General features: G+C 36.5%; 1 protein-coding gene and 1 long non-coding RNA gene across 4 annotated transcripts in view; one reads left to right on the forward strand and one right to left on the reverse strand.

The window, feature by feature from the left end:
- The window catches only part of Nedd4 (NEDD4 E3 ubiquitin protein ligase), a 121,613-nt gene that overhangs the window by 67,859 nt on the left and 33,553 nt on the right, over positions 1-20,201 (reverse strand). Inside the window, exon 1 of one of the 2 annotated variants that reach the window (XM_026413407.2) lies at positions 1,259-3,249. In XM_026413407.2, coding sequence (XP_026269192.2) covers positions 1,259-2,806 — 1,548 coding nt within the window. In that variant the 5' untranslated portion in view covers positions 2,807-3,249. Of the gene's footprint in view, positions 1-1,258; positions 3,250-11,660; positions 11,715-20,201 lie in introns of those variants that run through there. The other variant, XM_026413408.2, reaches the window with a different exon arrangement.
- LOC144255394 (uncharacterized) lies at positions 2,666-14,182 on the forward strand. Of its 2 annotated transcripts, none has more exons than XR_013343750.1 (3): positions 2,666-2,755; positions 11,183-11,252; positions 13,267-14,182. It is a non-coding gene; the product is annotated as an uncharacterized LOC144255394 (long non-coding RNA). The 2 variants fall into 2 exon arrangements; XR_013343749.1 differs by lacking the exon at positions 2,666-2,755 and adding an exon at positions 5,889-5,964.

Genomic DNA, 20,201 nt, shown 5'->3' on the forward strand with positions numbered 1-20,201 from the left:
TTTTTTGGGGGGGCATGGTTGAGTGGATTATAATCTCCTAAAAAACTAGTTTTAGAAAAGTTTTTTAAATGGAATTAATAATTCTTATAAAACACAGAATTTGAAATCTGCCCTTTTTTCATCCTCATTAAAGTAGTTGCTCAGATTATATTTACCAGATTTCAGAAGAAAGAAAACAAACTAGCACTTACTTCATGTTTCACTTACCTAAAGTTATTTTTTTCAACCTTTAACACAGATGTTGGGTGTTATATAAATACAGATAAACACACAAAATGTACTCCCCTACCCCAATTATGTGCTGTCATCTAGAAATGGTTTAGTCAGAAATTTTTTTAAATTTCCTGGAATCTAGTGAGCTCTTCCCAAAACAGAAATTTTAAAAAACTATTTCAGTTCAAAACACTTCAAATACTCTTGAAAGGCCAAATTACATAAAGAGCTTTTTTGGCTGAGATTCCTTATAGCTAAATTATTAATATAATAGAGCAAAACTGACAAAACAACAATATAGTAAATAGAAAGTTATGAGAAATACATAGTAATTTAAAGCAAATTCAAACATATAAAAACTTAGAAATCAATATAGTTGAGTGAGTTGCATTTTAGAAGGCAGTATTAACTGGTAGCTAAAGAAAAATAGGGTGGAAACAAAATTCCTGTGGTTGGGGTATATACAAATGCAAATGCCACTTATTTTTCCTCTGCTTTAAACATGTAATATAATAGTTTTTAATCAATGATCTTATAAATACATGCATTTTAGAGACATATTTCTTCTATGCTCATCTGTAACAGGATTTTCACAAGATTTTTAATATTTAAAATATGCATTCTGTATTTTAGTTTACAATGATTAAGGAGGGATGAAAACTAATCAGGAATCACATATGAAGTTACATTAAAATACTGTGCAACTTGAAAGAAAAATATATCGAGATAAAGTGTTATGAGATATTGTTTTTTGAAGCTTGGTTTTATGCTTTAGAACTAGTTTATGGCTTAAAATGACTTAGGAAAGTTTTTTTTTCTTCTTCTTCTTTTAAATACACAGTTTGTCTGTTGGGGAAATAACAAAAAGAGTGAAAAACTGTTGGGAGTTCTTCAGATTCACAAATATAAAGTTTGTGATTACAAAATACTTGGTAGCTAAGACCAGGAAAGTATACAACTGCTAAGTGATAATAAATTTTAACTGAATATTACAGTAAGCTATTCTAACATAAATCAAAATTCATAAAGACCAAAGGAAACTTACCTTACAAGAATTAGATAGTTCATTTGTGAAATCTCTGGTGCTGTATCTTGATAAACTGTTACCTTTACCTTCATTTCCAGATGCAAACTTTATGAGTAACTGAGATGGTCCCCCCTTGGAACAATTGTGCTTAAGGCTGGATAAACAGGAAATATTTGGATAAGTTCCTCCCAGTGAAACACTTCTTTGTAAAACAGCATGGTTTTTGTTTATCTGTGAATTTGGTCTTTCCAACTCTCCATCAATATTTATTTGATAATCCATGTTTTGGGTGGCTGGTAAACAGGCAGCCATCCTGGGCATGAACTTGGTACACTCTGGATCAGAATTAAGTTTAATTTCTGACATCTCTGGTTTACAATCGCCATTTGCGGTTTCACAATCTAATGTGGTTGCTTTTTGTTGAGTGAAATGCACTGAAACACAAGAGTACCCTTCAGATGACTTTTCACAGATAGTCTGTTTTGGACTATTATTCGAAATAACAATTTTCTTTTGTGGCGAGCCCTTTCTGTGAAGTGGCCGTATGTCTCTTACTTCTCCAGGAGTACAAACTGTTTTAGATAATCGAAGTCCATTGACAGCTGTGGAAAGGAATCCTTTACCACTAGTACCATCTTCATTATGTGAAATTTCATTAGGAGAAACAATAAACTGATGTGAGGTTTGATAAGGTCCTTTGCTTAGAAGAATACCTGCACTTGTTGGAGAAGTTGGTGGGGTATTTGAAGGACTCCTAGGAAAAATGACTAAGGATGAGCAACGTTTCAGTGGAATTTTTGCATTCCTGTTCACTGGCAATTTCATAATCTCTATTCCATGCTCCAAGTCATCCTGGACAAAGGGAACTGTACTTGGACTTCTTGAAAAAATTTCACAGGGAGTTGCATTCCTGTTTGGCACACTTCTGTTGGAGGTGCAGTCAGAAGGTAAATTTCCACCAAAAAAAGTATCATCACTCGATGGAAAAGTATAACCACTACTGTCACTGATGATACTGTTGGTGTATGAACCTCCACTTGTGATACTTGCACAGGACCCATAATCACTACCGTTGCTGCTGTAAGATCCATTATCACTGGTTGAAAAGTTACTGAGGCTATCGCTACAAATGGCAGAACTGCATAAAAGGTTACCATCGTTCACAGCATTCAGTTCATTATCAACCACAGCACTGCTATAAATGCCATCCTTCAAGACATAAGTAAGTGAAGCATCGTCACCATCAGCTAAGACATTGCTAGGCTGAAGACATCCACCGTACCTTATTGGCTGTAGTGAAATCTGAAGACAGCTGCTCTTTTTATTAACATTTTCAGATGAAGGAACAGATGCTCTTTCCTGAGGCTTCACGTTTTCCTTTATTAACGGCGATAGTGCAGTCTGTCTGGGCGTCAGCTTCATTTGAACAACATTAGAAGTTGAAATCCGTGTTGGTTTTTTGAAGCACATGTGAACATGGCTATCCAAATCATCTCCGGAGGTTTCTGACAAAGGGTAAGTATTGCTTCTTCTGGCTGCAAAGTGCAATCGTAAGCTTTGTGCCATTTGTTCTCATTTCCAAACATGTTAAGGGCTGAAAGTCAAAACAAAGATCTCTGTCCGTAGACAGGCTAGAAGCAGCTGCACTGCATCGAAAGAAAAAATCATTTGTGGTGCCTAAAAGAGCTATTAAGTAAGAGTCTTTATCCTAAGTAAAACACTAGATACCAGATATCATAGAAAGAAAAAGACGACCTATTCCTGAGACTGACGTTTCTAAAATGTCTTGAATCGCTTGTAGTCAAAATGCCTTCACTTACAAAGCACTTGATTTCCAGCGACCTTTAAGCTGAGCTCAGCTGCAGCACACTGACTCAAACACAGCCAACCTTGTTTCAATTATACCTTCTCCAATTTGCATGAATGAGTAACACAAGAACAACAATCTTCTAGCATTTCAAGTTAAAACAGTATTTTTTCACCCCAGCTCTACTAAATGAACATTTAACTATGTGAATCACAGTGCCTATACTTTCTTCAGCAGAGTTTGACCACTAATATTTTTACCCAAAGATATAGAATTACAGGAAGTTGGTAGGAATGAAACCCCATGTAATTGAGTATCAAATCAAAGATTGAATTTCTAAATAGTACCCACACTAGGAGTCTAGTCAAGTTAGTTCATGTAGAAAGGAATAGGGGCTGTTAAACTTTTTTTTTAAAAAATAAATAAATTCAAACCGTTGTATAACTCTGGAAATAACAAAACATTGGGGGGAATTAAAACTTTAGCATTAAACCAAACAGATAAATATTTTATCTTGCAAAATACTAGTTATGAAAAGTGAAAGCTTACACATAGAACTACAAAATGAGTCTGGTAATACTACTGCACAAATTGAACATAGGTCTGAGGAAGAAAAAAAAGAAGTTTAAGAGAAGCTGTCACCAAGCATTTTCTCCTGTAATTTTAAGGCCTTTCCCAGCCAAGTAGTACAGTCTTTAAATGATGCCATTTATATTTTGACTATTAAAACTCTGCCAAGAAATAGCCTAAGCAAACATTCCATTAAAAATATATGCAGATTAGACAGAAAAACTATACCCCAATATAGTTTGAACACATTGGATATTTTATTCCACTGTCTCTGCAATTCATTCACTTAAGGGAGTGTTGTGGTAAGTAAAGAAGTCTAAAAAGGATTTAACACATCAAATAAACATATCTCAATGCCAATTCTGTTCTGAAAAACTCTAAGAGCTCTTTGCTGGCCCCTACTGGTGCTTTGAAACAATCCCTGTAGCTGTTTGATATCTATAAAGAAATACAAACCATGCCACATATTTCTTTATATAAACAAAGTGCATACTTGTTTACATTTTTGAGTATTAGCACTGCCCCAGAGCTGGAATTACTTATGGGTGCTGATAAAACTCTCATAGTGGAGAACAGTGAACTGTTTGTCCTTTTAGAGGTTGTGATTTTATATATATATATTTTTCTGCTTTGTATTTATTTAACCTTTATTTTCAGTTTACTAGGCAATAAAAGTTTAATATTTTAATTTCTCTCCCAAATGTCATAGACCAAGGTTGGTATTCTATTTGAAAGAAACAAATTTATTTTTAAATAATACTCTAGGGTATATTTAAACCCCTTACCTGAATTTTATAGCTGGAACTCCAGTAATAAATATATACTGGCTCATTCATAGGAAAGTAAAAAGTAAAAGAGTTCAGTTGTTTACACCACATGGTACTACACCCAAGTTGTATTTTTCTAAGAAAGTTTTTTTCCTAAGTAAAAATAAATATGTAAAACATATACACACTTTGTTTTAAAAAGAAAATTATTTAAGTTAGATTTGTTTTCAATCACAATTTTCTAAACAGTATTTTTAATCAATTAAGACATGACAAATATAAATATGGGAATTTGTTAAATTTTATTTGGCTGGAATGAAAGTCTGTTTTAGAAGGTGTGTATAATAGTTGTAAACTTAATAATACAATTATTATGTTATTTTGATTTTATATAACCTATTTCCTTCATGATTTTAGTAAATATCATTTCATTATTCTTTTTCTTTTGAGAAGGAAAAGTTCTGATTGTTTTACTTTGCCTTCTAATGACCTTATCTTCTCTTCTTGGATTAAGTTAGGGGTTTAGTAACTCAAAAGAATGGATTGTAAGAGCTAATGTGCAAATGCCTGTGGCCTAAAACTTACAGTTAGTAAGAAAACTCCACTGATTTTTTTTTTGGGGGGGCGGCGGGTACTGGGGATTGAACCCAGGGCACTTAACCACAGAGCCACATCCCCAGCCTTATTTTAAGACAGGGTCTCACTAAATTGCTTAGGGGCTCATTAAATTGCTGAGACTGGCTTTGAACTTGGGATCCCCCTACCTCAGCCTCCTGAGCCTCTGGGATTACAGGCATGCACCACCGTGCCCAGCTCCACTAATTCTTAATATAAAATAATCAGGTAATTGGCCAGATAAGTGTTTTTTCCTTAGAAAATCAGTTTAACAACTAGCATCATTTTCATGCCTCCTGACTAAATTTTAATCTTCCATGATGGGAGGACAATAACTAAACATTTCTTCTGATCCCTTTGAGCTTGTACTGGCCATAATGTAAGCACCAAATAACCCTGGGTAGGAGGATACATGGCTGGCTGGCTGGTTGATATCACTGAGGTCATTCTGACTGCTAACACTTTCTTCTAGGGCTTCCCTTTCCCTTCCTTTCCTCCCTCCCTCCCTTCCTTCTCCCTCCCTTCCTCCCTTCCCTCCTCCTCCCTCCCTCCCTTCTTCCTCCCCCTCCCTCCCTTCCTTCCTCTTCCTTCCTCCCTTCCTTCCTCCCTTCCATCCTTTCCTCCTTCCCTCCATTTCTTTCCTTCCACTGAGCTACATCCCCAGCCCTTTTTTATTTATTTATTTATTTATTTATTTGCTTGCTTGCTTATTTATTTATTTATGTATGTATTTTTAGTGACAGGGTCTCACTAAGTTGTTCAGGCTGACCTCAAACTTTCGATCCTCCTGCCTCATTCTTCTGAGTAGCTGGGAGTATAGGCATGTGACACAGCACCCAGCTAGGATTTTTTAAAAAGTTGATCCATTTACTACTTCTAAAGAAATATCATAAATCCTCTGCAACTGTACATGAAGGACTGATGCTTGGAAATTTTACAAAGAGGGTTTCAGCCAAGAAAGTAAGGTAAGAGAAATATGTACATATGTAATTATGTATATATATGTGTATATATCTTACATTTATAAGTATATATAAGTGTGTGTGTGTGTGTGTGTGTGTGTGTGTGTGTGTGTGTATATTTCCTAGCACTTGAGGCTGAGTTTAAATTCTAGAGAGGCTGAAGGTCCCCATTGCTGGCTCAGCCTAACGTGGCACCACCATCCTGTACCACCACTATCACAGCTGCATGGGGAACCAGGGATGAAATGTTACCCCTCTGCCCAGCAGATGCCCAAAGGTAAGCATCAACCCTAACCTGAAGTGGAGAAGAACTGGACAGTCGTGTCAGCCCTCATCTGGGAAGAATTCATGGAAGTCCTGTAGAATTTCATATTTTGGAATGGAACACACAATGTTTTACGAATGAAGCTCAGGACTCCCATTTTGAGCTGTTTGGTTACTGATGATCTCCACAGAAAATAATGTGATTATCCATAAGGTCTGGATCGGCACTGGCTAATACTAGTCACTGATGAACTCTGAAGGCCAAAGTCTATCATGATGGTTAACTGTACATGTCAACTTGACTAGGTTGTGGCCCAGGTGTTTGATCAATTACTAGTCTAGATGTGGCTATACAGTATTTTTAAAGATGTGATTAACATTTAAGTCAGTAAACTCTGAGTAAAGAAAATTGCCTTCTACAATGTGGGTGGACCTAGTCCAATCATTTGAGGAGGCCTTAAGAGCACAGACTGAAGTTTCCCAAAGAAACAACACTTCAACATAGAAATTCTGCCTGAATTTCCAACTTCCTGGCCTGCCCTATAGATTTCAGACTCAACTCTGTAAGACCCTTGTTTGAGTCTCTAGCCTACCAGACCGCCCCACAGATTTCAGACTTGCCAGCCTCCACAATCACATGAACCAGTTCCTTAAAACCTCTCTCAAATAAAAAATCTACCAGTTCTGTTTCTCTGGAAAACTTCAACCAATATAACCACTAAGCCTGAGAAGCATAGAATCTCCCTACAGAAATAGGCGTCTCCTAAAACTTCAGTGACTGAAATGTGTGCAGGTATAATTTCTTACATTGGCAGCACAGAAGCACTAACTTTTGTATTAGTAGGTACAATTTTTTTTTAAAGTCACATCATTCTGAAATGGTCCATTACTATGAACATCACCACCACCATCACCAAACTGCTATATTTTATAAATCTCAAGTTTTAAAATTGGCTGAAAAAAGGAATATAAGCCTACTCTTTCTTGAAAGCAAGCATCTCTTGCATTACAAACATTTTCCCAAATGACCAGAGATTATTCTCCTTAAAATTGCACTCATGCTCTTCACTCTACATCTCCAAAGAGAATTTCCCAGGAAAATGATACATTTGTAATTTCATTGCAAATGCTACAGGATAATGAAGATAAAATGACATTTACAGTGGCATAGTCATTTGTTTCAATACAGTCAGACCTACTGCTCCTTCAGTAGCTTCTGTAGATCTCTAGACTTCAATTATGTGCTAGGCCTGGCAATAAGTGAGAGGTCTAGAATGTCACACACAACCCTATTCTAATTTTCTGGCTTTTGTTAGCTGGTAAAGGGTGCTTCATGAGAAAAGCTCTATTTCCAGTGCTTAGCAGAGCATCTAACACAGCAGATACACTGAAAATGGCATACCTTACTTACACTAAAAACATGGTAACAGAGAGCCATATACACGAGTCCATGAATGTTAAATAATATGTATTATGAGAAAGAATTTCTGAGTGCTTTCAAAGCCACTGCCTCATTTTATCCTTATGACATACATACTTATAAGATAGGAAAGGGACAAATTCTTATCTTATAAACAAGAAACTGTTTTCAGAAGGGTTGAATGATTTGCCTAGGGTTACAAGTTAAAGTGCCGAATCAGAGGCAGGGCTGTAGAACTTTTGACTCCTTGCTAGGGGGATCTACTGTACCTTGATTAATGAATTAGTTCTTTTTGCCTTTAGTTAAAAGTTTAAAAATCATATGCTATACTTATCAGTCTAGAAATATTCAACTGCTAATATCAAAGGCAATAATTTTTTTCTTTCAACTCATCATGACATGCTGTATAGTATTATGCAGACATAGTAAAGACCCAAGGATCGCTTCTCAGCCTTTTGACTAACATCAAATGTAAAGACCCAAGGAATCTGTTTGTGTGTGGGTGGTGGGGGGAGTTACTGAAGACTGAACCCGGAGCCTCATGCATGCCAGACAGGTGCTCTAGCATTGATCTACAATTATAACCCATCAAGGAATTTTAATGAACCAATGTTTGACAAATATCAATTTTGGTAATGAAGAAAGAGTCACATTGTACTCAAGTTACTGTCAAAAAGAATTAGACAACTATGCATGGCGGAAAGTAGATGTGCAAGCTTCAAATAACTCAAATAAAACATTTCACCAACAATACACCCAAGGATCAGGTAGAGATTCACAACAGCATCCATAACGACAGGAAAAATAATACAGTAATACCATGAACCAGCAAAAACCCAAAACGTGTGTCTTAGAGATACACTTGGACATGTATCTACCAACCAGTAACCATCAATAAACTGGAAACAACAGTAATATCTACTAAAAAGGGTTAATACATGAATTATGGTATTATAAAGTATGCAGATGATGAAAAATTCTGCATTGGTGAAAATGTGTCATCATGGATTAATCTCACAAATACTACACTAAGCAAAACAGCATGTCACGGGAAAGCATTCAGAGAGACACAATTTTTATAAAGTAAAAAATTTGCAAAAGGAAACAAAATATTTTAAAAAGAAACAATTAATTCTAGACAGTGACTACTACTTATAGGGAAGGAAAAGGAGATGCTACTGGGGAAAGGTGCAGGGAGGGCTTCAAATTGAAATGTTCTAGTTCCTCAATAGAGGAGTGAGACATTTGTCTTATTACTAAAAATAAAGATTTACATCATATATCCTCTTCTGTATATAATACTTAATGATTTAAAAAAGCAAAACACCAATACTAAATTTCATCTGGTCACATCTGGAGGAAACACAGGCCTGTACAAAGGGTGAAAAAAAAAGAAAAATATTTTCCTATTCTGTCTAAAAAGAAAAAACACACATGGAAAATAAAATGTTCTACAACTGACCTTATCTGATATCTAAACCATAAACATGCATTACTCCACTTTAAATATCAGATTACCAATCAGTGATTGATACTGAGAGTGGGTCATTGTTGTGATTGACCTGACCATAGATTTAGAAGCTTTTGGAGCTTTTTTGAATTTGTGGGAAGAAAAAGTTTTAGATGGTTGTAAGCAAAGCCTAATGGGCAATTTTGGTGGAAGCTCGAAAGACGAGAAAGCTGACAGGACTATGAACTGTAAAGACTGGGTTCATGGGATTTCAGAGGAAAACAAGACTCCATTGGTCTAGAGGCCATTCATGTTATGTTCTGACTAGGAAGTCATCTCCATTTTGTCCATGTCTTGACTATTTCAATGAGGCTGAATTTAAAGGTGATGGATCAATTAATATGGTGGAGAAACTGTCAAGGCAGCACAGCCTTCAGCAGGTGACATGGGTATTGCTGAAGGCTTTTAGCCAAGTTTATTATAATAATCAGCAGCACAAAGAAGACCAGAAAGATTAGAAAAACCTGGACTTGAAAAGTGGGCATAAAACGGGAAGTGGTAGAAGCAGTGGTTGTTAAAAACATAATAGTCACTTAAGAGATACTGTGAAATACTTTACCCTGAAATTAGGAAAGATGGGTTGAGGGCATGTCAGGAATTGGCAAGACCACAGCTATCCCAGGCTCAAGGGTGTAAAAGTAAAAATTCCTTTGAGCAGAGACCAGTGGGGCACCCTGCTTTCATAGGGGAAACTAGGAAGTTGTTTCACCATGCTCAGTCACCCGCACACTCAGGGTCTGCTACAGCCATGGTCGCTGGAGGCATGGCTACTGCTTGAGATGGTGGCAGATCTTGGTGGCAACCATGTGATGGTTCTGCTCATGCTTATGCGGAGTGGTGCTGGTTCTGCAGAATGCAGGGTGAGGGGGTTAGGGGGTCATAGAGGCTTCCACTGGTATTTCAAAGGAAGGTCTGAGAGGCCAGGCAAAGTGAAGCAGGGTTGGAGTCCTGGTGGGCTTTTGCTGAGAGGGCAATGAAAAAGTGAGAAGGAAGCCAAAACTGCAAGAGAACCCGAGATGCCAGTAATGTGGGACATCTGCTGAGGAAAACTGCAGGAATTGAGTAGAAACAAGCCAAAATAGAGGCCATTTGGGCTACAACCAGAAAAGGGTTGAGCTATGTAAGCCCTCTGGAAAGAACATCATGATGCCATATGGCCCAGATGCTGAACCTGAAGCTGTAGAACTTCTTTACTCAGCTGGATTTCAGTCTTGCCTTGATCCCATCCCTTCTTTCTATGCTCCCATTTCTCCATTTTGGAATGAAAATGTTTAGTTTGTGCCTTTATATATTGCTTTTGATTTTTATAGGGATTTAAGCTAAGAGTTTGCCTTAAGTCTCAGAGGACACTTTGGACTTGGACTTTGGGGAAATGGTAAAACTATTAGATTCTAGAAATGCTTGAAAATGGACTAAATGTATTTTCATTGTGTGATGAGCAGGAGTTTGCGGGGCGCCAGGGGTGGATTGTTATGATTTAGATATGAGGTGTCCCCAAAAAATCTCGTGTGTGAGAAAATGCAAGAAAGTTTAGAGTGACTGGGTTATGAGAGCCTTGACCTAATCACAGTTAATCCCCTGATAGGGATTAACCTACCCTAGGCAGGTAGAGTGTGGCTGGAGGAGTAGGTCCCTGGGAGCATGACTTTGGTATATATTTTGTCCTTGTTAAGCAGAGCTCTTTCTGCTTCCTGGTGCCATGTTCCCAGCTGTTTTCCTCTGCCATACAGTTCCACCATGATGTCCTGCCTCATCCAGATCCTAGCAGTGGAGTGAGCCACCTATAGACCGAGACCTGAGACCTCTGAACCATGAGCCCCAAATATACTTTTACTCCTCTAAAATTGTTCTTGTCAAGTCTTTTGGTTCAAGTAATGAAAAAGCTGACTAAAACAGTGATGAAGAGTCTCCTTTGGCAGCAAAAAAAAAAAAAAAAGTACCCTTGCTCATTATGAACTTAAGATTTCACTGACAATAGCTTTAGTTCCTAGTACAATGATCATTTTTTTTTAATATTTATTTTTTAGTATTCGGTGGACACAACATCTTTGTTGGTATGTGGTGCTGAGGATCAAACCCGGGCCGCATGCATGCCAGGTGAGCGCGCTACCGCTTGAGCCACATCTCCAGCCCCCCAATGATCATTTTTTGAGGGAAAAAGAAACACACTGTCTAACCCCCCAAAAATATTCTTTTTAAAAATCCAGTTTGTTAAAAAAATGAATAAAATTGTTTAATTGCCTTTTCAGAGCTTGTGTTTAATAAGTGATAAACTTTGAACACTTAACACTGTTTTTACACTTACTTGTTCAAATCTTATAAGTGTGAAATATAAATAAAATGTTAAAAAGAAGGTTTGAAAAAGGACCCTGTGGACAGAAAATTAGGGTAGGACTTCAAGATGGTCTTTAGGAAACCAGGAATCAAAACTATCATGTTACAAAATAAAATATCAACTGAAGTACACTCTTGCTTCACACTTCACATAAGTTTAGTAGGACTTACCAGTCGGTTTTCATCAAACACTTCAAAAAGAAGACGGTGCTGCTGAGGATGCACCTATGAAAGAAAAGCACAGTCTTTAAAAACAAAAGAGCATCAACCCACAGATACTAAGAAAGAAACATTTTTCCATTTACTAATTCCAGTTAGTTATGACATATTTTAAATTATATAAAATACTTGGGGATTGGAGCTGTGGCTCAGAGGTAGAGCACTCGCTTAGCATGTGTGAGGCCCTGGGTTCGATCCTCAGCACCACATATAAATAAATAAAAAAGATCCACTCACAACTTAAAAACCAAAACAAAACAAAAACTTGGTACAAAAGCAGGCCTGTCACAGGTCACTCATTTTCTTATAATTTCACTGTAACAACAAAGTAGATTTGGTTGTTTAGTTCTCAGATTTTTCTAAAATAGAATGAAAGACAAGAAAACTTCAAAAGATTATTTAAATGTTTATAAAAAACTTTAAAATGTACACTAGATTTTAACATCTGATGATCAGTTTTACCTACTCACTTTCTGTTTACCAATGCAGACATACCCAAATTGGAAATGGATTTTATGGAAACCACTGTTTTAGTACTGACTTAATAAAACCATTTGTTGTTTCTATGATAGTACATAAAAAGCCAAAAGTACACACTGAGTTCTCACTCTTTAGATTTTGTAGCACGTGCAGAATAAATTACTTGCAGTATTTTTCAAACCCCATGCCTTTCATGTCTGCTGAAATGTTTCAATATCAAGTTAAAAGTCTACTTAGTCGGGGGAGGGATTGGGATGAGGAATGGGAGAAGGGGAGTGGGGGATGGGAATGGGAAAGACCAGTAGAATGAATAGGATATAACTTTCTAATTTCATATACGAATACACGACCAGTATAACTCCACATCATATACAACCACAAGAATGAAGTTATACTCCATGTATGTATAATATGTCAAAATACATTCTACTGTCATGTATAACTAAAAAGAACAAATTAAAAAAGCCTACTTATTATCAAACACATAGAACATCTTGAATACATTTTCAAACACCAGAGATTACAATGCTGTATAAAAATATGTTCAGGTTGGCTTTCTTCCCACAATAAATGTCTTAAATTGAATACGGCAATATTTTTAACACTTTGTTATACGCATCAAAAACATTGACAGCCCATAGGAAAAAAAATCTTACATGTCGGACAAGGATAACTAGATATTTAATTCCTTCTTAGAATGTAGTCCTAATTTTGCCCAGGCTCACCACAATGCACACCTCCTGAGGGTACAATTTCTTCCTCCTCCTCCTCCTCCTTTTTTTTTTTTTTTTTTTTGCAATACCAGGGTCAAACCCGGAACCTTGCACATTAGGCAAGCACTCTGCCAGCCACCTGGCTTTATTCTCAGCCCTTAAATTTTTTTTTTTTTTTTAAATCTAGAGACAGGCCTCAAACTTGTGATCCTCCTCCTACTTTGGCCTCCAAAGTAGCTGGTATTATAGGTATGTTCCACAATATCCAGCAGCTTTTGTAATCAGAGTGTAACATATATTCAATAAAGCATAAAAATATACTAATCTGAACTACACAACTTGATAACTATGTTCTCATTACCCAGATCAAGATGCAGAATAATCCACTCTACATATTGCTCTCGCTGTGGATAATGGTGTCCTCTGGAATTGTTCAAGATGAAGATCTGAATATGTCTACTTAAAAACACATCACTGGGACTGGGATGTAGCTCAGTGGTGGAGTGCTTGCCTAGCATGTGTAAGGCATGAGTTCCATCCTTAGCACCACGTAAAAATAAATAAATAAAAAAATATTTTTGGGAAAAATTAACAAAACAAAACAAAACCACATCCCTTGTATCTATGGGTGATCAATGAAGCCAGCCTGGTGCTAGGTGTCCCAAGGTGGGAATTCTGAGAATACTCTACAAAGAGGGCTGATGTAGGTGGGAGAAATGTCCCTTGGCCTGCTAAGCACCTGGTTAGAATAGCTGGCACTCCTCCAGCCATACTGTAACCATGGAGCAACTGAGGACAGAGGACCTAATCAAGGACTAGAAAAATGGTATAAAACAAGAGTCTTTTCAAAAAGGTAGAACTTTTGAGGAGGAGATGAAACTGAGCTGGAACTTGAAAGATGGGAAGAATTTAAGTAAATAAACGTAGCAAATATTCACAGCCTGGAAGTCACGTGAGGAAAGAAGGCTTAGGGACAGAATGAGCATGCTCAAAGAAGGTCAGACTGAAAAGACACTTTGGTAATAATAAACAGTGGCAAGAAAAATTTGGTTAGAGTAGAGTCAGAGTAAGGGCACTGAAACCCAGAAAAGGAGTTAAGATTTGATTAATAAGGGGAAAAGTAGATTTTAAAGGAGAAGTGACGTGATTTAAGTGGTGCATTAATATTCTGTCAGTGGTAAATTGAATGTGTTTGTTTGTTTATGTTTGTGTGTATCTATGCCTCCCATGCTGGCCTCTAATTTGCCATCCTCCTGCGTCAACCTTCTAAGCAGCTGGGAACACAGGTACATACCACCATGGTTACATTTTAAATAAATATATAAGTGCCTACACAACAGCCTTGATTTTGTATCCTGGGCCCAAACTTAAAATACTTATTATTTGGCCTTTTAAAAAAATGTTTGCTGACCCCTGTCGTAAGACACTCATTGTATGTATCTATTACTCTCCCACATATTTAGAATGGTACTTGTTAAAGACCCTTCACAGAAGATATGAGAAGACTCAAATCATTTCCGAATCCTGTGGTACACCTGAGGAATACTGACTAAGGACAGAAAATCAGCTGAGGTAACACTGTAACCAACTAGTTGGAATCCCCAAATCATAATATAAACTGAGGGAAAGGACATTATTTTAAAAAAATTATTCACACAAAAACCTTTCAGATCTGAAGGTATATAGAAGTCTTTAAATTGAAATGCTTAACAAAGGCCCAACATGATGAATTTTTAAAAACTATACACATAAGGCATATAACTATAAAATTTCAAAACACCAGGATAAAAAGAAATTCTCAAAATTTTTTTTTGGAGCTGGGGGATAAGAATCATATTTTTAATAACAATGCCTTCAAATGTCAGGAAAAGTATATTCAACCCAGAACTCTAAAAGGGTCCAAATAAAAGTTGACTATTTACTAATCCATCTTAGCCGGAAATCAGCTCGGGACATGGATGTCTGAGCTACCCATAGAAAAAGGGAATAATGACAAGAATCACAATTGGGGCAGTTAAAAAATGGTTCCCTCGGGAGCAGGAACAGGAGGGCGAATGGGCACCAGAATTCGTTGCTTTTCATTATATGCCTTTTTGTACTACTTATTTTTAAACAATTGTGTAAATTTTTCATTAAATTTTAAAAATTTATTAAACATAGGAATAAAGTTATAGAAATACAGTTAACAAAAATAAAGTTTACAGGGTCATATTTAAAGGAAAAGTGAAAGTAGAAACAAAATTCCAATCATACGCTATTTGAAAAAAGAATAAGTATTTAAGACAACAAATGCATAAAAGAGTTGGGAATACCCAATTAGAATAAAGTATTGATGAGTGTATTGTTCTCCCGTGTTTATAAAAAATCTGAAGCAGTATTCCTGGAAATTCTGCCAGCAATTATAGTTAAAAAAAAAAAGTGAGTAGGTGATGTCTTAAACAATGGTTTTATCTAGATATAATTCACATATCATTTATTTGACCCCATTAAACTATACACCCCAATAGTTTTTAGTGTGTTTATAGAATGTACAACCACCACTATTTTAGAACATTTTGTAAATAATGCAGCTATGAAGATTGCTGTATATGCTTTGTGTGAACATACGTTATAAGTACATTTTAACATAAAAAATTTTTTGATGCCACAAGTGGAAAATTCCATACCTCATGTGACAGGCCATGGTCAAAAGATACAATGAGATTTTAGATAAGGAACACTTACCCTGTAGCATAATCAACTTAGTGCCCTACTGATGGGGTGCCCACCCCTTCTTCCTAAGAGAATGGCAATGTGCGTCAGAGATGGATGGCCACTCCTCTTCCAGGCAAAAATTCACTCCCATGGGCCAAATTTTCTTACAGTATTTCCATTCTCCTAATATTCAGGTTAGAAATGTACACATGACACAAATTTGACCCAAGAAATAAAAGACAAAGTCTTTTGTGGGGAACTTTTGTGAAAAGGATTCTTTACTTTTTGAACATTTTGGGGGGAAAAATTCCCTGTTTTCCTCTGGACATCATTGTGTGAAGATATGACATTTAGAACTGCTGTAAGCATCTTGTGACCATGGAGCAATTGCCAAAGAAACTCAGAGAAGCTGGGTTTCTAGCTGATGGAGAAACCAACCTCCCTCTCTGCTTCTTGTGGTTAGAGGTAATAAACGTGCTTATTGTGTAAGCCCGTTGTAGCTGTTACTTTAAGCTATTACTTAAAGCTGAAAGTTTCTAAATGATACGTTTCCTCAGAGGGGCCTTCCATAAACTCCCTCGACTAAGTGGCCTGCCCCAATATTCAGTCCCAGCACCCTGTGCTCCCTTTCGTAACATCCAGCACACTGGTAATTATTTTGAGTTTCTTGTTCACAGTGGTCTGCCCTAGACGGTAAGCTTCATTAAGGATAGGGACTGTGCCATCTCATTAACAGGTATTAGTAAAAGGCCTGAGAAACAAGTAAAAAAAAAATTACAATAAATTTTTGTGTGTCTGTGAAGGTAGTTGATTATGTGTGCATGTATAATGTGTATATATTATGGGTGTATGTGGAGATGTATATGTGCATGTATGTGTGTGTCTGTGTGTGTCCACACACACACACACACACACACACAGCTACACATACAAATAATCAAACTATATATATATATATATATACACACACACACATGCACACACATATAAATACAGACAGTGTGTGCGTGTGTGTGTGTGTATGTATAAAAAGACAAAAATACATAGGGGAAAAATCCCAGAAGATCATAAAGCAGTGCTCTAGAGAAGACATTCAGGATGATTTTCATCTCTCTTTACGAAAATATCTAACATATTCAAAAAATATCCATCACACTACTTCTATAACAGAACACAAATATGCACACACATACATACACATGGAAATCCAATATGGTGAGTGTGAGTGCTAAAGATATACGCAAAGCATCATGGGAATCTGGGGCATGAAGAGGGGCTTCTACTGACATACACATACCACACGTTTACATGGAGTGCACATAAAATGCAGGACTTCTTTCCATCCTGTAACTCACCTGCCTGGTCTCATCTGAGCAACTGTTTTGTGGATTTTACTATAACTTGCACGGGCTTCAACATGGAGTTTCTCCTGTTTGTTAACATGCCAATAACAGTTCCTCACAAAAACTGTCTTTGAACTTAGTTTTTTTTTCAAAGACATAAAAGCTCCCTTCAACTTCTGACCACAATTTCCATTTGACTGAATGCCCAAGAAAGTTTTTGTATAATATATTATCTCAAAAGACATTTTTATGGTGAATACATTCAGTTGAAAGCATTTGTGATGATGTATAAATAATGATACAAATAACAAAGAGGAAAACAGGGGATCATACATAATAATGTCCTTTGCACAGAAGATACTTAATCACCATGTTGTTTCAGTTCTTTTTCTGTGATGAATCAGCATTGATTTACAAAAATCCATCTCTTTATTCTTATAGTAAACTTTCAAAATTTCTGATTAAAACAAATGTGCAGCCTACAATCCTAGAACAGAGTAATGCTAGCTAAAATATTGGGTAATAGTGAAGTGATGATAAAATAAACAATGAGTAAAAGACAATAGAATTCTGAGCCCAGTTTATCAATTGTATATGGCCTTCTTTCAAGACAAATAAATCCTGTGTTTATGGATTAGAAGAACCTAGTATTGATAAAATGTCCATATCTCCCAAAGCAATCTACAGACTCAATACTGTCCTCATCAAAATGGCATTCTTTTTTACAGATACAGAAAAAAACAGTCTTAAAATTAATTTAGAACTACAAGATTACAAAAGACCCTGAATCTTGAGAAAGAAGAAAAAAGCTACAGGCCTCACACTTTCTGATTTCAAAAGACATTATGGTACTACAGTAATTAAAACAGTATGGAACTGGCATAAACAGATATTGACTAGTGGAATAGAAGACAGCCCAAAGTAAATCCATGAAAAGGAGTCACCCAGTCTTCAACAAAGATGCCAAGCATACACAATGCAGAAAGGACAGCTTCTTCAACAATTGGTATTAGGAAAGACAGATACCCATATGAAAAAGAATAAACCTGGACCCTTTTCTTAAACAAAAAAAGTCAACTGAAAATGGATTTAATACACAAATGTAAGACCTGAAACTATAAAATTAGAGAAAAACAGGTGAAAAACTTCTTGACTTTGGTCTCAACAATGATTTTTTTTTAAAAAAATGACACCAAAAGCAGAGGCAACAAAATCAAAAATCGACAAGTACAACTACATTAAATTAACAAGCTTCTGCATAGCAATGGGAACAGACAAGTGAGAGAGTGGAAAGGCAACCTATAGAATGGGAGGAAATATCTGTGATCTATATAGCCCATAAGGGATTAATCTATATACAGAAGGAACCCCAACAACTCAATAGTAAAAAATAAAACAAAATCTCTAATAACCTGCTTTTAAAAATGGGCTAAAGCCATGCGTGGTGATGTATGCCTATAATCTCAGCTGCTCTGGAGGCTAAGGCAGGAGGATCACAAGTTCAAGGCCAGCCTCAGCAACAGCAAGGCGCCAAACAACTCAGTGAGACCCTATCTCCAAATATAAGCACAAAATAGGGCTGGGAATGTAGCTTAGTGGTGGAATGCCCCTGGTACCCAAAAGGAAAAAAAAAAGTGGGTGGGGGCTGAGGACTTAAACAGACTTACCTTCAAAAGGGACATACAAGTGGTATGTGAAAAACAGGTATGTAGGGCTGGGGCTGTGGCTCAGAGGTAGAGTGCTCACCTACCATGCATGAAGCCCTGGGGTGGATCCTTAGCACCACATAAAAAAAATAAAATAAAGGTATTGTGTCCAACTACAACTAAAATAAAAAATATTTTTAAAAAAATAGGTATGTAAAAGGAGGCTCAAAAATTATTAATCATCAGGGAAATGCAAATCAAAACTACAATGAGTTATCAACTCACACCTGTTAGGATGGCACTATAATGAAACAGATAACACAAATTGTCAAGGATTTGGAGAAACCAGAGTCCCTGAACACTGCTAGTGGAAATGTAAAATGCACCCTGTATGGAAAACACTATGGAGCTTCCTTCAAAAATTAAAAACAGAAGTGCCAGATAATATGGCTATCTCACTTCTGGGTATATAGCTAAAGGAAATAAAATCACTATATCTCAGAGATGTCTGTACTCCTATGGTGACGATGGCAGCATCATTCACAGTAGCTAAGATATGGAAATAACCTAGATGCCCATCAAAGGATGAAAAGAGTGTGATACATATACAATGGAATATTAGCCTTTAAAAAGAAGGAAATCTTACCATTTGCAACAATATGAATGAACTCTGAGGACATTATGCTGAATGAAATAAGTCAGTCCCAGAAGAGCAAATACTGCATGATCCCACTTATAGGAGGTATCTAAAATAATAAACTGAAGCAGAGAATAGAATGGTGGTTATCAGGGGTCAGGGGAGAGGCAAGTGAGGAATTGTTTAATAGGTATAAAGTTTCAGTTATACAAGATGAATAAGTTCTAGAGATCTGCTGTGTAATACAATGCCTATAGTTAATAGTACTATATTATACACTGAAGAATTTAAGAGGTTAAATCACAAGCAAAGTGTTTTTACTTCTTTCCAAAAAATAGAGGGCAGGAGGACACTTTTGGCAGTGAGGAATGTGTTTAATACCCTGATTGTGGTGATGCTGTCTCAGGTCTATGCATACGATTAAACACTTTAAATTGTAAATATTAAATGTGTGCAGCTTTTAGTCTATGAACTATACCACAATAATGTAATTAGAATTTTTAAAATTCAAATAAATATCCTTGATGAAAGAAAAAAGGAATATTGTTCAGCATCAAAACTGTGTTGGGCTGGGGAGATAGCTCAGTTGGTAGAGTGCGTGCCTTGTATGCACTAGGGCCTGGGTTCAATCCCCAGCACCACAAAAACAAACAAACAAACAACAATAAAACTGTGTTGTTACACTGCATGTACATTAAAAGAAAGGTGACTGCAATATGTGGTGTACCAGTGCTTAACTCTGAAGTCATGAGTATAAAAACAGCATGAGATGCAAAGCAATGCAATAACAACAATGCAGAAGGGTTACACCAAAGAGCAAAAGACAAGAGCCCAAAGGACTGTTGGCAATTTCATAGTATGCTGTAAATAACTGCTCAGTAATTTCTTTGTATTTTTAATACCTTAGAATGTTAATCAAGCATATTTAGGTATTTTATATTTGTGAGAGATGGCATTTAAAATACAGAGGGCACCATGTC

This window comes from Urocitellus parryii, chromosome 6 (assembly GCF_045843805.1).
Source record: "Urocitellus parryii isolate mUroPar1 chromosome 6, mUroPar1.hap1, whole genome shotgun sequence".
NCBI classification, from domain to species: domain Eukaryota; kingdom Metazoa; phylum Chordata; class Mammalia; order Rodentia; family Sciuridae; genus Urocitellus; species Urocitellus parryii.